The 16,902-nt window shown below is 52.6% G+C and overlaps 1 protein-coding gene across 1 annotated transcript; it reads left to right on the plus strand.

The window, feature by feature from the left end:
* Positions 1–731: 731 nt before the first annotated feature.
* On the plus strand, positions 732–15,655 carry FGF19 (fibroblast growth factor 19). Its single transcript, XM_060159716.1, has 7 exons — positions 732–804; positions 3,939–4,058; positions 10,456–10,690; positions 11,059–11,115; positions 11,442–11,761; positions 12,174–12,277; positions 15,341–15,655. The coding sequence occupies exons 1-7, from the start codon at positions 732–734 to the stop codon at positions 15,653–15,655; spliced, it is 1,224 nt and encodes a 407-aa protein (XP_060015699.1).
* Positions 15,656–16,902: the final 1,247 nt, after the last annotated feature.

Raw genomic sequence — 16,902 nt, forward strand, 5'->3', positions numbered from 1 at the left:
TCCAGGTCCAGAGAAGCCCTGGACGGGGCTTTGGAAAAAGACCCCTTCTTGTCGCTGCCTAAGTGCAGCAAAAGGTCGGGATTGGGGCCGACAAGACCAGCCCTCCAGACGTGCCCAGTGCCTGCACCCCAGCCCTCGTGGCCCGGCCCGCCCGGGGGCCCTGGGAGCCACCAGCAGCCCCTCCGTTCTCACGCATCCACTGCAGCTGAGTCTTGTCCCATTTCCTAGATGGGGAAACCAGGCCCAGTGCGGTCCCCAGCCCTCAGCGGGAGCCTTTGGAAGGAATCTCCAACCCCCTTGATCTGTGGTATGTGCAGCCAGAAACCCTAGCCAGAACTGAGCTGGGAGCATCTGTCTAAATGCCTCAAAACAGAAATACCTCTGGTCTCTGCTGACCTGCCAGAAAGGCAGGGCTGGAGGCCCGGGAGCTGAGGACGCCGCTCTCATCCGTCCTTCTCCTCACCCGCCTCCCTCTCTCCTCTTTCACTTCACAGACGTTTATCAGGCCAGGTACGTGCCAGGGCCATGCTGGGCCCTGGGGGCACGGTACTGACCAAGATCTCCACAGCCCCGCCATGGAGCTTATAGACGCTGGACAGGGCCATGCTGGGCCCTGGGGGTACGGTACTGACCAAGATCTCCACAGCCCCGCCATGGAGCTTATAGACGCTGGACAGGGCCATGCTGGGCCCTGGGGGTACGGTACTGACCAAGATCTCCACAGCCCCGCCATGGAGCTTATAGACGCTGGACAGAGGGAAATACGGAAGCGATGGCAGAAACCATCGTTTGATGACGATTATGGTAAGTTCTGTAAAGGAGGCAAGGGTCCCTCCTGAGCTTCATTTCCTCAGCTGTGAATGGGGACAGCACCCTCAGGGCTGCCATGGCCAGAGGCACAGGCCACAGGCACACGCCCACACGAGCACGCGCACACGCATACAGGTATGCACACGCTCACACACGAGCACGCGCACTCATACACACACACACGTGCACGTCCACGGGTACACACATGCATGCATGCAGTGTCTGACCCAGAGCTGGCGCTCCGCTCCACGGTGACTACCAGCTGTAATAAACGGTGCAGAATGCTCTGGAACGCTTGGCCCAAGTTGGACTTCTCACCATCTTCTGATTCCTAAAACGGCTGTTCCCTGTGCCCTGGACTTGGGTGTGCTTCTCAGGTAACCCTTCAAAGAGGAGGCTGACACCCCCATATGGAACGAGACCCAGCCCCCAAGTTCGTAAACATGATCTCCCACTTTTAAAAATGGCATTGCTTGTGACCGAATGGAAGCTACCGATTGAAGAGAGAACTGAGCCACTGTCTACTGGCAGGGAGGGGGTGGGGGAAGAGCTTCTGCGGGACTGGAGAGCTTTTGGGGTCATTCCCTAGGGAACGGCTGCCTCGGAAAATATATCCTGTGACATCAGGGAGACAACGTGACTCCCGTTTATCCAGGAGACACGCCCCTGGAAGGCCCAAAATAGCCCGACTTCTCTACACCCTACTTGGTGCTGCGCTGTGGCACCGTGGGTCGGCCCCACGGCCTCCCGGGCCTCAGTTTCCTGCTCTAGAAAATGCGGTGATGACAGCGATCTTGATGAACCCACGGTGCTCTCACTGTGCTTCAACAGGAACAAATCTGGGAACCTGGTCTGGGGCTGGAAATCCCTCCCGATGCACCAGCCACTGGCTCTACAATAAGCCACGAGTGGGTACCAGGCAGGTGCGTGGGCCTTTCTCCTCTATTTTTTTTTTTTGCATTTTATTTAATTTATTTTTTATACAGCAGGTTCTTATTAGTTATCTATATTACACATATTAGTGTATATATGTCTATTTTTTATTTTGAGAAATTCCAAACCTCCAGAGAACTTTCCAGAACAGCACAAGAAACCCCCATACTCCCTTCCCCCGTATCACCAACATTTGCCACATTTGCATCCTTACTCTCTCCTACATATGCGTTTTTCTGAACCATTTGAAAGTTGTGGATATGACAGTTTTATTTCTAAATACTTCACAAGCAAGGACATTTTCTACAGAACCACGAGACAAGGAGAAACCCAGGAAATGTAACCACCACAGACTGTTAACCAGCAGACAGCCTGCATTTACATTTCTCCAAGGGTCCCGGTAATGCCCTTTATAGCGGTTTACTTTCTCTTGACATTTTTTTTTAAGATTAAAATTTTTTTTTTATTTCTAAAAAACTTTTATTTTTCTATTGGAGTAGAGTTGACTTGTAACGTTGTGTTAGCTTCAGGTGTACAGCAAAGTGATTTATTTATTTATTTATTTTTTGGCGGTACGCGGGCCTCTCACTGCTGTGGCCTCTCCCGTTGCAGAGCACAGGCTCCGGACGCACAGGCTCAGCGGCTATGGCTCACGGGCCCAGCCGCTCCGCAGCACGTGGGATCTTCCCGGACCGGGGCACGAACCCGTGTCCCCTGCATCGGCAGGCAGACTCTCAACCACTGCGCCACCAGGGAAGCCCAAAGTGATTTATTTATACATATACATGTATCCATTCTTTTTCAGATTCTTTTCCCATGTAGCTTCTTACAGAGTGTTGAGTAGAGCTCCCTGTGCTATGCAGTAGGTCCTTGACGATTATCTGTTTTATCAATATATATAGTAGTGTGTATCTGTTAATCCCAAACTCCTAATTTATACCCCCCCCCTTTCCCCTTTGGTAGCCATCAGTTTGTTTTCTAAGTCTGTGTGTCTTTTGTAAATAAGTTCATTTGTATCTTTTTATTTTTTTGGCTGTGCGGCACAGCTCGCAGGATTTTAGTTCCCTGATCAGGGATTGAACCCGGGCCCCGGAATTGAAAGCGCCGAGCCCTAACCCCAGGACCGCCAGGGAATTCCCTCATTTGTATCATTTTTTTAGATTCTAGATATCAGTGATATCATATGGTATTTGTCTTTCTCCTTCTGACTTACTTTGCTTAGTATGATAATCTCTAGTCCATCCATGTTGCTGCAAATGGCAGGATGTCATTTTTCATGGCTGAGTAATATTCCATTGTGTATATATACTATATATCACATCTTTATCCATTCATCTGTTGATGGACACTTAGGTTGCTTCCGTGTCCTGGCTATTGTAAATAGTGCTGCTATGAACATTGGGGTGCATGTATCTTTTCGAAGTATGGTTTTCTCTGGATATATGATTGGGTAGGTGTTTTTAATAAGGGACTTTCAGAGTGTAGGGGGGTTTCTGTCTCAAAAGACTTTATCACAAATCCAATGTTGCACTGGACTGTGTGTGTGCGCGTGTGTGTGTGTGTTTTGGGACAGAAGGAACGTCGTTACAATAGAGTGTGTTCCTGTCCCCTCTCTGCTGCCCACAGGCTGGATGTCTTTGGGCCCATCCTTTCCCCTCCCTGGTTCTTATTTTGTTCATTTAGGGATGAGGAGCTTCTAGGAAATCATCTTTGCAGGTCCTGTCCAGCCCCAGAACTCTGAGCCCATCCATTTCAAATGAGCTGAAACAGTGCGTTCAACGTCCATAGAAGCTTAGCCTCGGGGAACACCTACCTGTCCTTCCTGATGGTGTCTGCCTGGGCCAGGTGGGAGGAGACCAGGTTTGTGAGTTGCAGTTCCCCTCAGCTCCATTTTTCAAATCGTCTTTTTGGAAGCTGGCTGCAAAACCGCAGGACTGCTTCAGGCCCTATTCTGGTTCCGGGGGGCAGCCCGAGCCTTTGGTTAATTCTTCTACCTGATTGGAAATTAGAGTGACATGTGCCTGTCGAAACACCGCCCCTGAGCCCTGCTCCCTGGGTGACCTCATTCGGCTCCTTTCCTGGAAGCTGCTCGCCATTCCCTTATGCATCAGCGGGTCTTTACTGCCAGCCTGGCTTTGAGCCTCAGTCTCTCATCTGTCAAATGGGTCAACAGCTGGCTCTCAGTGCTGCTGCAGGAATTCTGTGTGACAACGACATTGACTGCAGAGCAGAGACGAGGTCGTACACGCGAGCTGAGGCAAAGGAACCGGATCTGATCCTGGGTGAAAGTCGCTGCCCCTCCTCCCCCAATGCTGGTAGGTTTCTCTCTCTATCAACTTCACTCCAAGAGGAATTCCAGCATTCCAAGGGTCACGATGAAAATGACAGCGGGCATCTCAGAGTCCAGCAGTGCTCCCTGAAGTGTAATTACGGGACAGGGGGCTATCCTGTTCCAGACTTCTGGGGAAGTTCTCATTTACGCTACCTGGCTGGCCCAAAGCATCCTGCAACTGAAATGCCAACCACACTCGCGCAGGGCCTCCCTGCCTGCATCTCTGGACGCCTCAAGTACATCCCCCAGCTGCGGGGGAGGAGCCCTGCCTCTGGGGAACCATAGGGCAGGAAGAGGCTCTACCACATGAGGTCTGACCCATCAGAAGTGCTCAGAAAGGTTGGCAGATCAACAAAAAAATCAATACAGTGATGAAAGCCAGGGAAGGGTGTAAGGAAGGATGGATGGAATGAACAAGGAAAGGAGAGACAAACTGTCGAACCCAGTGAATTCGCGGCCACATCAACACCTCCTGGTTCCTTTAAATGATTCGCACAGTATTTCTTGACCACCAACTACATGTCAGGATCTGCACGAGGCGCTGAGGGCTCGGCTGTCAACTGTGCAGACGCATCCCCCACCTCCGCGGAGATGCGTCCAGGAGGAGGCAGATGACAGAGCAATAATGGCACCAAGAAACAACCGCCAGGTGTGACTGAACCAGGGCTGCTCTGAAGCAGTGGGGGGGCGGGGGAGGAATCTCTCTTGCTGTATTACAGGGAATCAACCCAGGGGCTCAGATGACCACTCTAGGAAAATACCCAGGCAGGTGATGGGGCTGAGAAATCGTAAGGCAGGGTCCTGGCCCGGCTGAGCCTCTGAATTTGGGCGGGCCTCTCAACTTTCTGAGAGTCTGTTTTGGTTTTCCCTTCTTTCCTTCTTCTTCTTCTTCTTTTTTAAATATAGTGCAATAATTAAGAGTTTTATGACTTGAATTCAGACAGAACTGGATTCAAACCCCAATTCTGCTTTTATTAGCTTTGTGCCTCTGGTCAGAGTACAGTTATTGAGTCTCACTTTCCACATCTTTAAAATGGGTGCTGGGACTTCCCTGGCAGTCCACTGGTTAAGACTCCGCACTTGCACTGCAGGGGGAGTGGGTATGATCCCTGGTCAGGGACCTAAGATCCCCCATGCCCCAAGGCACGGCCAAATAAATAAATAAAAATAAAATAAAATAAAATGGGTGCTGTGTATTCACAAGCGCCAAGACATGGAAGCAACGTAAGTGTCAATTGACAGATAAATGGGTAAAGAAGATGTGAGATATATATATATATATATATATATATATATATATATGTACACACACAATGGAATGTTACTCAGCCATAAAAAGAATGAAATAATGCCATTTGCAGCAACATGGATGGACCTAGAGATGATCATACTAAGTGAAGTAAGTCAGAAAGGGAAAGACAAATATCATATGATATCACTTATATGTGGAATCTAAAAAAAATGATACAAATGAATTTGTTAACCAAACAGAAACAGACTTACAAGCATAGGAAACAAACTTATGGTTAGTTTGGGGAGGGGGTGGGAGGTAGGGATAAAGTAGGAGTTTGGGATTAACATATACACACTACTATATATGAAATAGATAAATCAATAAGGACCTACTGCATAGCACAGGGAACTCTATTCCATACTCTGTAATAACCTATATGGGAAAAGAATCTGAAAAAGAATGGATATATGTATAACTGAATCACTTTGCTGTATACCTGAAACTCACACAACACTGTAAATCAACTACCCTTCAATAAAAATATAATCGGTGCTGTGAAAATTAAATGTAAAAACATAAAGTGCCTAGCACACTTCTTGGCACGTACTAAGGGCTTAACAAGTGTCAGCCATCCCCATGCCCATGCCCATGCCCATCATCATCATCATGACCAGCACAGCGCCTGCTATATAACAGGCATACAGCAAAGTGAGCCCACTTTGTGTATCAAGTTCGAAGAATCGGCAATTGGTGGAGGCTGGGTTGGCAATCACAGGTCTGGGGTCCTAGTACTTTCCAATTTCAATATTTTCATTTTATCTGAAAGACATCCCTACCAGCACAGTTAATGTTCTCTCATCAAGCTACTTTTTGCTTTCTTTCGCTGGGTCACGTTTACGCCGTTGCTGCATTCTTACATCGCTACACTGATGGGTCCAAATCTTTTCCGTTGGAACATATTTCTGTTTTGATGATGGAGGCAGTGAGAAAACAGAATTCATGGGCAGGAATCAATCCCAGGAAAAACGTGCCGGCTCCCATCATCACAAATGACAAAAGTCAGGCAGAACAAGACCCAGGCCCCGCCCGATGGGGGGGGGGAGGAGCTGGTCAACGTGGGGGGGTGGGTCTCAGGCCCTGGGGTGGGGGGTCGGTGGGGTGAGTGTCTGAATCAACAGCAAGAGAGGCTGCCAGTCCCGGTTGCTGTGCCACCTGGGTGATGGCTGGTGGTGGCCGTGACTTAAACACCGTGTCAGACTCGCCCGATGATGTCTGGAGGAAGCTGTACCTCCCTCAGCGTAGACAGGACAGGGTAGTTCCCGAATTCCAGGAGAACGCCACTCCAGCTTGCCCTGATCTAGCGGCCTCACGCTGAGGGAACGCACATGGGAAGAGAGACCACGGGCCCAGTGATTCCCCTTCCGAGAGCGGGCAGGTGCGAGATGTGCCTCCACAGATGTCCTCCCCTGGTTGACGTGGACTCTGGGAAATTGGAAACAAGACAAATATACAGCAACGGGGGACAGACTGCACACCCCACGGTACACCACTCAGACCTGCCGGCACCTAGAGAGGCCGCCTGCAGGATATTTAATGCCACGGGAAATGTTTACAGTAGGTGGGGCAACAGGAGGATACAATTCAAATACTTTAAAAAAATACATGAACACACTTTCAAAAATCTGAGGAAGAAATTCACCCAAATAGACACAGTGACTCATAACGCAGTCACGATGTTACAGGTTTCAGAATTGTCCTTTGTGCTCTCCTGTATTTTCCAAATTTTCAACCAGGAACAAGGATGACTTTTGCCCTGAAAATATTCAAAATCAACTTTACTGAGGTATAATTTACAATCAAATGCCGCCTAATTTCAAGGGCACCGTTCAAGGAGTTTGGACAAATGTCATTGCCTGTTATTCACAGCAATCAAGAAAAAGAACATTCCCATCATCCCAGAAAGCATCCTCTGGGCCTTTCCAGGAGATCCCCACCCCCTCTCCCGCCTTGGGCAACTACCGGCCAGGATTTGTCGCAGTAGGTTAGACTGGTCTTTTCTTTAATGTTACCATTACATTTTTTTTTTGGATTTTTTAAATAATATTTTTATTTCAATTCTTCAGTACCATTACATTTTAAAATAAATAATAGGGACTTCCCTGGTGGTGCAGTGGTTAAGAATCCGCCTGCCAATGCAGGGGACACGGGTTCGATCCCTGGTCGGGGAAGCTCTAAGCCCCTGCGCCAGAACTACCGAGCCCGTGAGCCACAACTACCGAGCCCATGTGCCACAACTACTGAAGCCTGCGCACCTAGAGCCCGTGCTCCACAACAAGAGAAGCCACCACGATGATCAGCCCATGCACCACAACGAAGAGCAGCCCCTGCTCGCCACAACTAGAGAAAGCCTGCGCGCATCAGCGAAGACCCAACGCAGTCAGTCCCCCAAAATAATTAATTTAAAAATAAAATAAAATAAGTAATAAGTGTAGCAAATACAGCCCGTCTGTTATACACCTACATTTGCCAGGCGGTCTCTGTGTAAATATGGATCCCGTGTTTGATAGAGATATCTTTTATCTCTAATGTGAGTTAATTCTCACATGAACTCTTTTGGAGTTTAAAAACTTTCCTTTTTCTGTTTCACAAATAAGGAAACTGAGGCTCAGAGAAGACTTCTCTTTTCTAGGCTGGCAGGATGCCCTGTTTTTAGAACAATGATCCTAATAGGGGGAAAAAAGGGCTTTGGTGAAGCAGAACGCTTTGGGGAGAAGGATGCATGTTCTAGTAGATTCTAGCAAAAATATGAGGCTGAGACCCAGGTGCCCCCCCCCACCCCGAGTTCCAGTCTCGGCGAGGCCAAGAACCGGCTGTGTGGCTTGTCCCCCGCCCCTGCCACCCGCATCCGAGTCTTCACCATCCTTTCTGTCCCCAAAGTTCCTATTTTTTTCTGATGAAGATTTTTACCAACACCCAGAAGTTTCTGTAATTACAAAGTACTTCTCAACTAAGGGGCGGGGGCGGGGGATTTGGGATGGGCCCAGAGAATTGCTTGTGTATTTAAGAAGGCACTTTTGACATTGTAACGTAAATTTCTAACTGTAAAGTGAAAAGAAAAGGGATTACTTCCACAATGCTAAGCCTGGAAGTCAAGCTAAAGAGATTTTCTTAGCTGTTGGGATGTGGGTTTAGAAACAATGGAAACTGACCACGATCAGAAGAACGACACCAACAAGCTCAGAGGCAGGAGGGAGAGCCCAGGAGAAGGGTTTAGGGCAGTTAAAAAAGATCCCAGCTAACATCAGACCCAGAACAAAGCCGCCACGCCAAGCCCTGCTGGCCATCTGGGCCTGAGACCCCTGGGGCCCTGCGTGGGTCGAGAGAGTGTGGGGATGATTGGACCTTGCTTGCATTGCCCGCTCCACTCACCAGGGTGAGTCAGATGGCTCAGCCACCTGGACCAAATCAAGTGCAGCCCGAACGCTGGAAATCAGCCCCACCCAGCACACTGGGGGTTGCAGGGGTCGGGGTCTGCCTTGAGCAGCTCGGGAGCTGGCTGGTCCTCACCTCCGGGGCCATCACCGCTCTCACCTGGAGAGCCCCACCGTTAGCGGCAGCGCCCCCTGCTGGCAAGCGTCGCCTCTCCTCGGCCCTTTTTGGCTTCCTGCCACCACACGGACCCAGGGTACCAGCGAACCAGCCCAGACTCTGCGCCCCACCGCCTGGGTGCAAACCCTGGCTGGAGGTCTGGCCGAGTCTGGGCTGGTTAACAGATTAACCACCGAGACTCGCAGACCATTGCTCTGACCATGAAATGTCACGTACACAGCAGCTCCCCAGGCGATGGCTGTCCGTCTCCATGAACTAGATCCCGGGCACTATCTGTCCACTCTCCCGTACGACCCAGGACAAGGCTGAAAGCAGGCAGGAGGAGGCAAGAGGCCCAGCAGGCTCATGAGCTGTCCAGGGAGCAGCGGGGCGTGATCTGTGCTGCAGAGGGTCTGACGCTGGGACCCGCGCCCCTGCTAGGAGGCCACACTGTCTCCCTGAAATGCAGCTTGGCCTAGATTTACAAGTCCGACGGCCTGGGTTCAAATTCCAGGTTCACCACTTACAGGCTGTGCAGCCTTGGGTCACTGTGACACTTTTCTGGGGCCCCCTCTCTGTTCAGTGGGGGAGGGCAGAATACCGTGGGGGGAGAGCACCCATCACACGCTGAGAACAGGGCCTGGGCGTCGGAAGCTGCCTCTTTCCCAGCTTCCTGAGCTCCTGGCTCACGGTGGCCTCTCTTTTCCCACCATGGCCTTAGGAGGGGCAGCGGAGCGGCGCGGGTGGAACCAGAGGCCGCCCCGTCCTCCCCCAGCCCAATTTGGGGCACGGCCCCCAGTGCAGCCTCTGTCACCCTCCTCAATGCCCCGCATTTATCCAGGATCTTTAAAACGAAAGCTGCAGGGGAGGGTAATTAAGTTTAATAGGGGCCGCTGTCGATTTAAAGCCACAGGGGGGAAGTAATTAGATTTAACAGAAGCCGAGGCTTTCTGAACCAAGACACTCAGCGTGGGGGTCCCCGGCCTATAAAGCTTTCGAGATGATGTCTTTTTGTAAAGACTTTCCTGGTGACATTTTCTGCACGCTCCGTCATTAACGCCAGTCACCGACTGGGGTATGAACATGGCCTTTGCTCATTGAAATTCATTAGGCCTGGCATTGCTTTCTCCCTTGTCTCCCCTGTTTGCCCTCCCGTCGCCCCTGAGCTCAGCCAGTGTGGCTTTTCCCCAAAACCAGCCTCCTGGGGCCCCTCACCCAGAGTTGGGGGCGGAGGGGTTGGAGGAACAATGAGAAAGAATCAGTGTCGAGCCAAAAGCCCCCTAGGAGGACCCTCTTTTTCCCGCCGGGCATTCTCTGGACGCGGTCTCCTTTTTCCCAGCCTCATCAGAACAACCATCCAGTTTGCGGGAGCCATTGCATTGAGTGGCCCCAATTTCCCCAGCTGGTGCCTGCCCCCCCCCCCCCCCGCAAACAGCACACCCTGGCACTGCAGAAGCGCTCAGGGACCCAAGGACCGGACCTACGGCAAAAGGCCCCTCAGAAACAAAGGAGCCTCCCTGCGCCGTGCACCCTGGAAAGTCAGTTTCCCAATCCGCAGCTTGCGAGCCCACCCTGCCCCCGAAAGGCGCCTTCACCACGACGGTCCTTCCAGGCTCCATCTCCGGGGACTGCAGCGGGCCGAGCCGGGAGGAGGCGGGACGGCGACGGGGCGCAGAGCCAAGCCGGGCCGAATCCGGGGCTGAGGCGCCATCTAGCGCTCGCCCGCGCGACCCCATTGTTCCTCCGAGAGTGGAGGTCGCGCCCGGTCCCCAGTCGGGGGACAATTTGCTGGGGTAAAAGTGGGGGGCGGGGGTGGTCGGTGCGGGCAGGGATCGCGAGAACAGAAAGCCGGAGAACGTGAGAGGGTCTGAGCTGCAGGCAAAATTCTAGTGGACGGCTTCGGCTCTGGAGCTCTGAGGGTTGGGACCGTGGCGGGAGGGAATGGATGTGGACTTTTCGGGGAGAGGACCCCAAAGCCGAGGCGAGGCTTTTCCGACCGGGAGTAAAGGACGGAAAGCTCAGCGCCATCCCCCCCGCCCCCCCGATCTTTGATCCCGGGATTCCTGCTCCGCGCCCCTGCTAGCGCCCCGCGACCGGCGCATTCCCCGGGGAGCCCGTGGCCTGGGGGCTGGGCTCCGTTGTCTCCTTGATTTCTTTGCAGAACCAACGTCGCCCAGCCGAGAGCGACCTGGCCGCAGGCCTCGCCCCCGCGCCGCGGGTAGGAGCTCCCCCCAAGTCTCCGGCGAAGCCGGGCCTCCTCCTCCTCCAGATCTGGGCGGCCTGGGCGGGGTCACCCGGGCGGGGCCCAGGGAGAGGCTGAGTCGGGGGCGGGGTGTGAGTGGGTGTGGGGGGGGGGCGGAGGGCTGATGCAATCCCGATAAGAAATGCTCGGTGTCGCGGGTGAGACGCTCTATATAAGGTCGCAGGCCTCGAGCCGCCGCGCCGTCGGAGCTGGAGAGCCAAACGCCCAGGTGCCCGGTGCACACGGCTGCCTCCTGTCTCGAGGGCAGCGGCCACCCCGCCTCCGCACGCTCCGCTCCGCAGGCCCTCCCGGCTGCCGCCCAGCCTCCCGCACCCTCACCGCCCGCTCTGCGCCCAGAGCCCCGAGCCCGAGGGAGGTGCCATGCGGAGCGCTCCGAGCCGGTGCGCCGTGGCCCGCGCCCTGGTCCTGGCCGGCCTCTGGCTGGCTGCAGCCGGGCGCCCCCTAGCCTTCTCGGATGCCGGGCCGCACGTGCACTACGGCTGGGGCGAGTCCGTCCGCCTGCGGCACCTGTACACCGCGGGTCCCCAGGGCCTCTCCAGCTGCTTCCTGCGCATCCACTCAGACGGCGCCGTGGACTGCGCGCCGGTTCAGAGCGCGCACAGTGAGTGCCCGCCGGGTCCCCCACCCGTCACATCCTCCCTTCTTCCCTTTACCTCCTTCGGCTCCCGCGAGCTCCCCACTCCCGGGAACTCCAGGTCTTGGCACTCCGGCGTTCCACTCCCTCCCCGGACCCCCCGACAGCGGGAGGAGCTGGCGGAGGGGGGAATGGGTGCCTGGACCTACTGCACCCACGCGTTACCCTCCCCTTCCCCCCTTCGGCTCCTGCGGACCCCACCACCACTCCCGGGAACCCCAGGTCTTGGCACCTCGGCATTCTACTCCCTCCCCGGGCCCCCAGACATCGAGAGGAACTGGGGGATGGGGGGGCACGGGCCCGCGCACCCACCAACCATTTCCACGTGTTGTGGGCCCCGCGGGCTCCGGCTGCAGTTTTCTGCTGTCTTCCCGCCCAGGTTTGATGGAGATCAGGGCAGTCGCTCTGAGTACCGTGGCCATCAAGGGCGAGCGCAGCGTCCTGTACCTCTGCATGGGCGCCGACGGCAAAATGCAAGGGCTGGTAGGTGTCTCCACCCGGCAGGACGCGCTGGGGCGCGGGCCTGCGGGCGAGGGGGGCGCGCTGGATCAGAGACAGGGTTTCCTTGCGTCCTCCGCCGGGGTCCCCATGGAGCTCGGAGGGAAAGGCTGCAAGGGCCGGACTAAGCTAATGTCCGACTTTCTAAATATGGAAGTTTATGGCCGGAGAATGCTTGAGACCCGCCTTTGCATTTCCACTTGAACCAAAAGCAGGTCCAGTCGGACTAAGGAAACCCATTTCTCGGCTCTTTGACGTTAAACGGGGAAAGCCCCCCTCGGGCCTTTTCCGATTCTGCCTGTGCCTGTGTGGTGCTCGGCCCCCCTCCCCCTCTCCCTGCGGTATTTTAAAAGAAGGGGGTGGGGAGGAAAGAAAGAAGGGTATATCCACAACTTGGGTTTTTTTTTTTTTAAGTCAACCTTCAAATAAGTCAGAAGAAAAACCGCACTTGGGATTGAAGAGTTTTTTTACATTGAATTTTTATCCACTAGAAAAACTGATTTTTGCAGCCGCGTTAGGGTAATATTGCAGTGGCCGTGCTCATCCTCTTGTCGGGCTCACCTGAACTGCAAAGGCTTTTTTGGGTGGCGGGGGGCAGGCTGGGAAGGCCCAGGTAACCACAGAGGTCTCAGGGCAGGAAGTGAGCAGATGCCGTGTCTCTGGTCGCCGGAACAAAGGCGGAGAGTTCAAAGGGAGCCCGCGCCCCCGGGCTCGCAGAGGAGGCTGTGTGAGGTCCCGGCCTGGCGCGGGGCCTCAATGCAGCCCCGCTGGGCCGGGGGCTGGGATGGAGGGGCGGAGGGGCAGGGGCCAGGGGGTAGGGAGGGGACCGCTCCTCAAGGGATGCCCCATCATCCAGAAAAGATGGGTGCAGATGCCCGCCTTTCCGCAGCGCAAATCTTTTTTGTGTCCCCAAATTTTGTGGTTCTGGTGCCCTTTTATTGTTTATCCATAGATAAATGAACCTGCCTGTTGCAGGCTTTATGGCAGTCCTGCGTGAAAGGACAAGAATGGAGGCAAAGAAAGCTGATACCCAAAGCCACTCCAAACCCGCAGTTGCCACTTCTGTGACGTTTACTTATGGGGGTGGGGTGAGGGCGCCAGTGGAGGGAGCGCCGGCAGGGGCCGATGGGTCTAACCCACCGTTCTAGTCCAAACTGGGGGGTGAGGGTCTCCTCACGTAAAAGCCTGTTCTGCCTCTGCATCCCGTGGTCACGATTTAGCAAAACTTGAGGATTTTTTTTTAAACAAATTCCACATTCTTCTAGAAACTCGAAATCATTTCATGTTCTCTATGGCAAATGAGATGCTAATTTCTCCCAAAGAACCAGCAGAGTGAAGTGGCTGCTCCATTTGGTTTTAATTCCCTTGTTTACCAATTTGCATTTCCCCGGCAGTCTGGTGGCCTTATCCCTGCACGGGTTGCTTCATGAGATGCAGGCCTTATCAGGGCCTTATCTAAGCACAGCGCTCACCCACCTGCAGTTCAGCGACCTTTGTAGGCTTGGGCAGAAATGAGACTGGGTGCCTCCCAGCGTAGTTTATGGCCCAGCCCTCCTGGCTCCCCGCCTTTGGCTGTCCTCTGTGTCCCCAGGACGTAATGAGCCTCTCCAGTTTGGGAGACGACTTGCTCATTCTCTCTGTTCTGGAACCAGAGACTGCTTTCCGGTCCTTCTGGCCACCCACGGGGTGGCGGCTTCTTCCTGGCCTGGGGGGAGGGGGCTGCCTTTATCTCCCCGGTCCTGGCAGGCTGCCTGGAGGGCCCCAGCTACTGAATAAAGGAGCCAGAGGGGCTGAGGTTTCTCTTACCAGGGCACCAGACAAAAAGGCTCAGAACCGCAGTCATTTGGGCCTAAATGGCGAATAGGTTCTTTCATCTGGGCCCCGGATTGGATTACTCCTGATTCTTAATTAAAAGACTGATCCAAAAAGGATAACCTAGCTTAGCAATGTCTCCCAACGTGCCAGTGGAATACAAGGGACTTTTTCATGGCAATAATTATATAGTCAATGTAAGGGGAAGGGAAGCATGTGTGCCTATCGTGGCTGTGATTTTATGGGTGTTGCTCAGAACAAGACTAAGTTTAAACAGTGACATGAGTTAGTGAAAAATATAAAGGATCTGTGTAAGGTATATATAGATATTGAGAATATACATAAAACACATGAAGTGTGTGTGGAGAGTTGAAGGTTACAAAGTATAAAGGTATATAAGGTACATATATATGTATAATATATGTTTAGTATATAGGTTTAATGTTATATTTAACATGTATTTAATATGATATAATTTATTAAATATTTACCTATTGGGCTTCCCTGGTGGCGCAGTGGTTGAGAGTCCGCCTGCCGATGCAGGGGACGTGGGTTCGTGCCCCGGTCCGGGAAGATCCCACATACCGCAGAGCGGCTGGGCCCGTGAGCCATGGTCGATGAGCCTGCGCGTCCGGAGCCTGTGCTCCGCAACGGGAGAGGCCACAGCAGTGAGAGGCCCGCGTACAGCAAAAAAAACAAAAACAAACAAACAAAAGTTTACCTATTAATACAATGTGATGTATGTTTAATGAGTATATTAATATAACAAAAAGGTTTCTACTTCGTATATGTTATATAACATTATACTGAATATACATAAGTACCTATATATTTATATATAAAGTATATGTTTAGTATATATGTTTAGTGTTATATTAACATGCGCTTAATATTATATAATTATATTTATATATTAATAAAAGTAATATGGTTAATGAGTATATTAATATAACACATGCTCTATACTTTAAGTATATATACATTATACTAAATACATATAAGCATATATATATATAAAAATATGTGCTTTATACACCTTCATAGTTTATAACCTTTATATAACCTTTAACTCTGTACACACACACACACGCGCGCGCGCGCGCGGCTCATGGTGTGGACCCAAGTGGCGGTATGTAGCACACACGCTCACCTGGCTCTGGTCTCTCTACTGCTTCTGCCGGTGTCGCACCTGGTGGGCACCCACTGACACTCACAAGCTGCCTCTTTGCTCTGCAGAGTCAGTACTCGGCTGAGGACTGTGCCTTTGAGGAGGAAATCCGTCCGGACGGCTACAACGTGTACTGGTCCAAGAAACACCACCTCCCGGTGTCCCTGAGCAGCGCCAGGCAGAGGCAGCTGTTCAAAGGCAGGGGTTTCCTGCCGCTGTCTCACTTCCTTCCCATGCTGTCCACCATCCCCACAGAGCCCGATGAAATCCAGGACCACTTGAAGCCCGATTTGTTTGCTTTGCCCCTGAAAACAGATAGCATGGACCCATTTGGGCTCGCCACCAAACTGGGAGTGGTGAAGAGTCCCAGCTTCTATAAGTAACTAGAGGCTCTGTCCTCTTCCCACCCCCAGCTCCTGGAGACCAGGACCCAGGCCTGTGGTGCTGGCGGACTGGGTTTTCTACAAGTAGGATCCTGAGTCCAGGTTCTATTTAGCTTTAGGAAGAAACGTTTAGAACTTGTACATAGACAAAAGTTTTACATTGGCTGTGTCAGTTTCTAGTGGATAGACTTATATGATCATAAAATTGTAAGCCTTCCATCCTCCCCGTCCAGCCGCTACCTACCCCAGCCCCCCAACCCTGCTGGACAAGTCACTGTGCTGCCCTGGTTCTGCTTGAATACCTCCTCTGGTGGGGAGCTCACTACCTTCGGCAGCGTTCTTATGCCAAGCTGGCATTCTCTGCAGTTCTCTCCCATCCTTTCTAGCAGGGGCAGCCAGAGGAAAAGCAGTCATTTTTAACTCATGTACAGGTGATCACCTTGGTGAAACCTCAGGTAAATTTGACTCTACTGCATGTGAAAATTGTTCCAGATCCCAACTCCAAGGAGGCCCACTGGCCCTCCTCAAGCCCCTCCGGCTGAGAAGTAACTGGGTGCAGGCCCTGCCCACCAGGCTTCAAGAGCAGGGAGAGCGCAGAGGCCCCCTCCAGCCTGGGTGTAAATCTTGAGAACTCCCTGCTATGGCTGGTTCTGGGATGGGTAATCTCCACGGGACCCCTTTGCAACCTGCCCAGGGCAGATAAGGCAGTCTACCCACCTCCTTCCCTACCCCCTGAGGTGCCGGTCTGCCCGTCCCTGTCACAGCCGCTGGGGTTTCCAGGGAATGGGATCTCTGGTTGTGTGGATTTCACTTGAGGCCCCCTAGAGATGGAACCCCACTGCCCCCCGCCACTCCTCGCTCTCACCTCACTTTGGGGGCTGACTCCCTCCTTACGCGCTGGGATGTTGGCCTGAAAAGGGCAAAACGCTGTCTTCTGGCAGCCGCTTCCCTTTTTCCAGCCCGTGGTCCCTGGTGTGGGGTCATTCTGTGAATTGGGACTTGGCGGCCTCCCACCTTAGGTAAACCCAAACATTTCATCTCAAAGCCAGAAAAAGGAAGATCTGAAAGCCCCCCGCTCTCTCCAGTAACTTGTAAAAGCCACGTGGAGATCAGGTCCTTTCCCCAGCACTTGGTTTCCACTGTGATATTTATGAGTAATTTATTTTGTTTGATATGTACATCTCTTTATTTTCTTACTTTATTTATACCCCCAAATGGTATTTATGTATGTACACGAGGGTTTTTTT

The sequence above is a fragment of the Lagenorhynchus albirostris genome, chromosome 9, assembly GCF_949774975.1.
Source record: "Lagenorhynchus albirostris chromosome 9, mLagAlb1.1, whole genome shotgun sequence".
NCBI classification, from domain to species: domain Eukaryota; kingdom Metazoa; phylum Chordata; class Mammalia; order Artiodactyla; family Delphinidae; genus Lagenorhynchus; species Lagenorhynchus albirostris.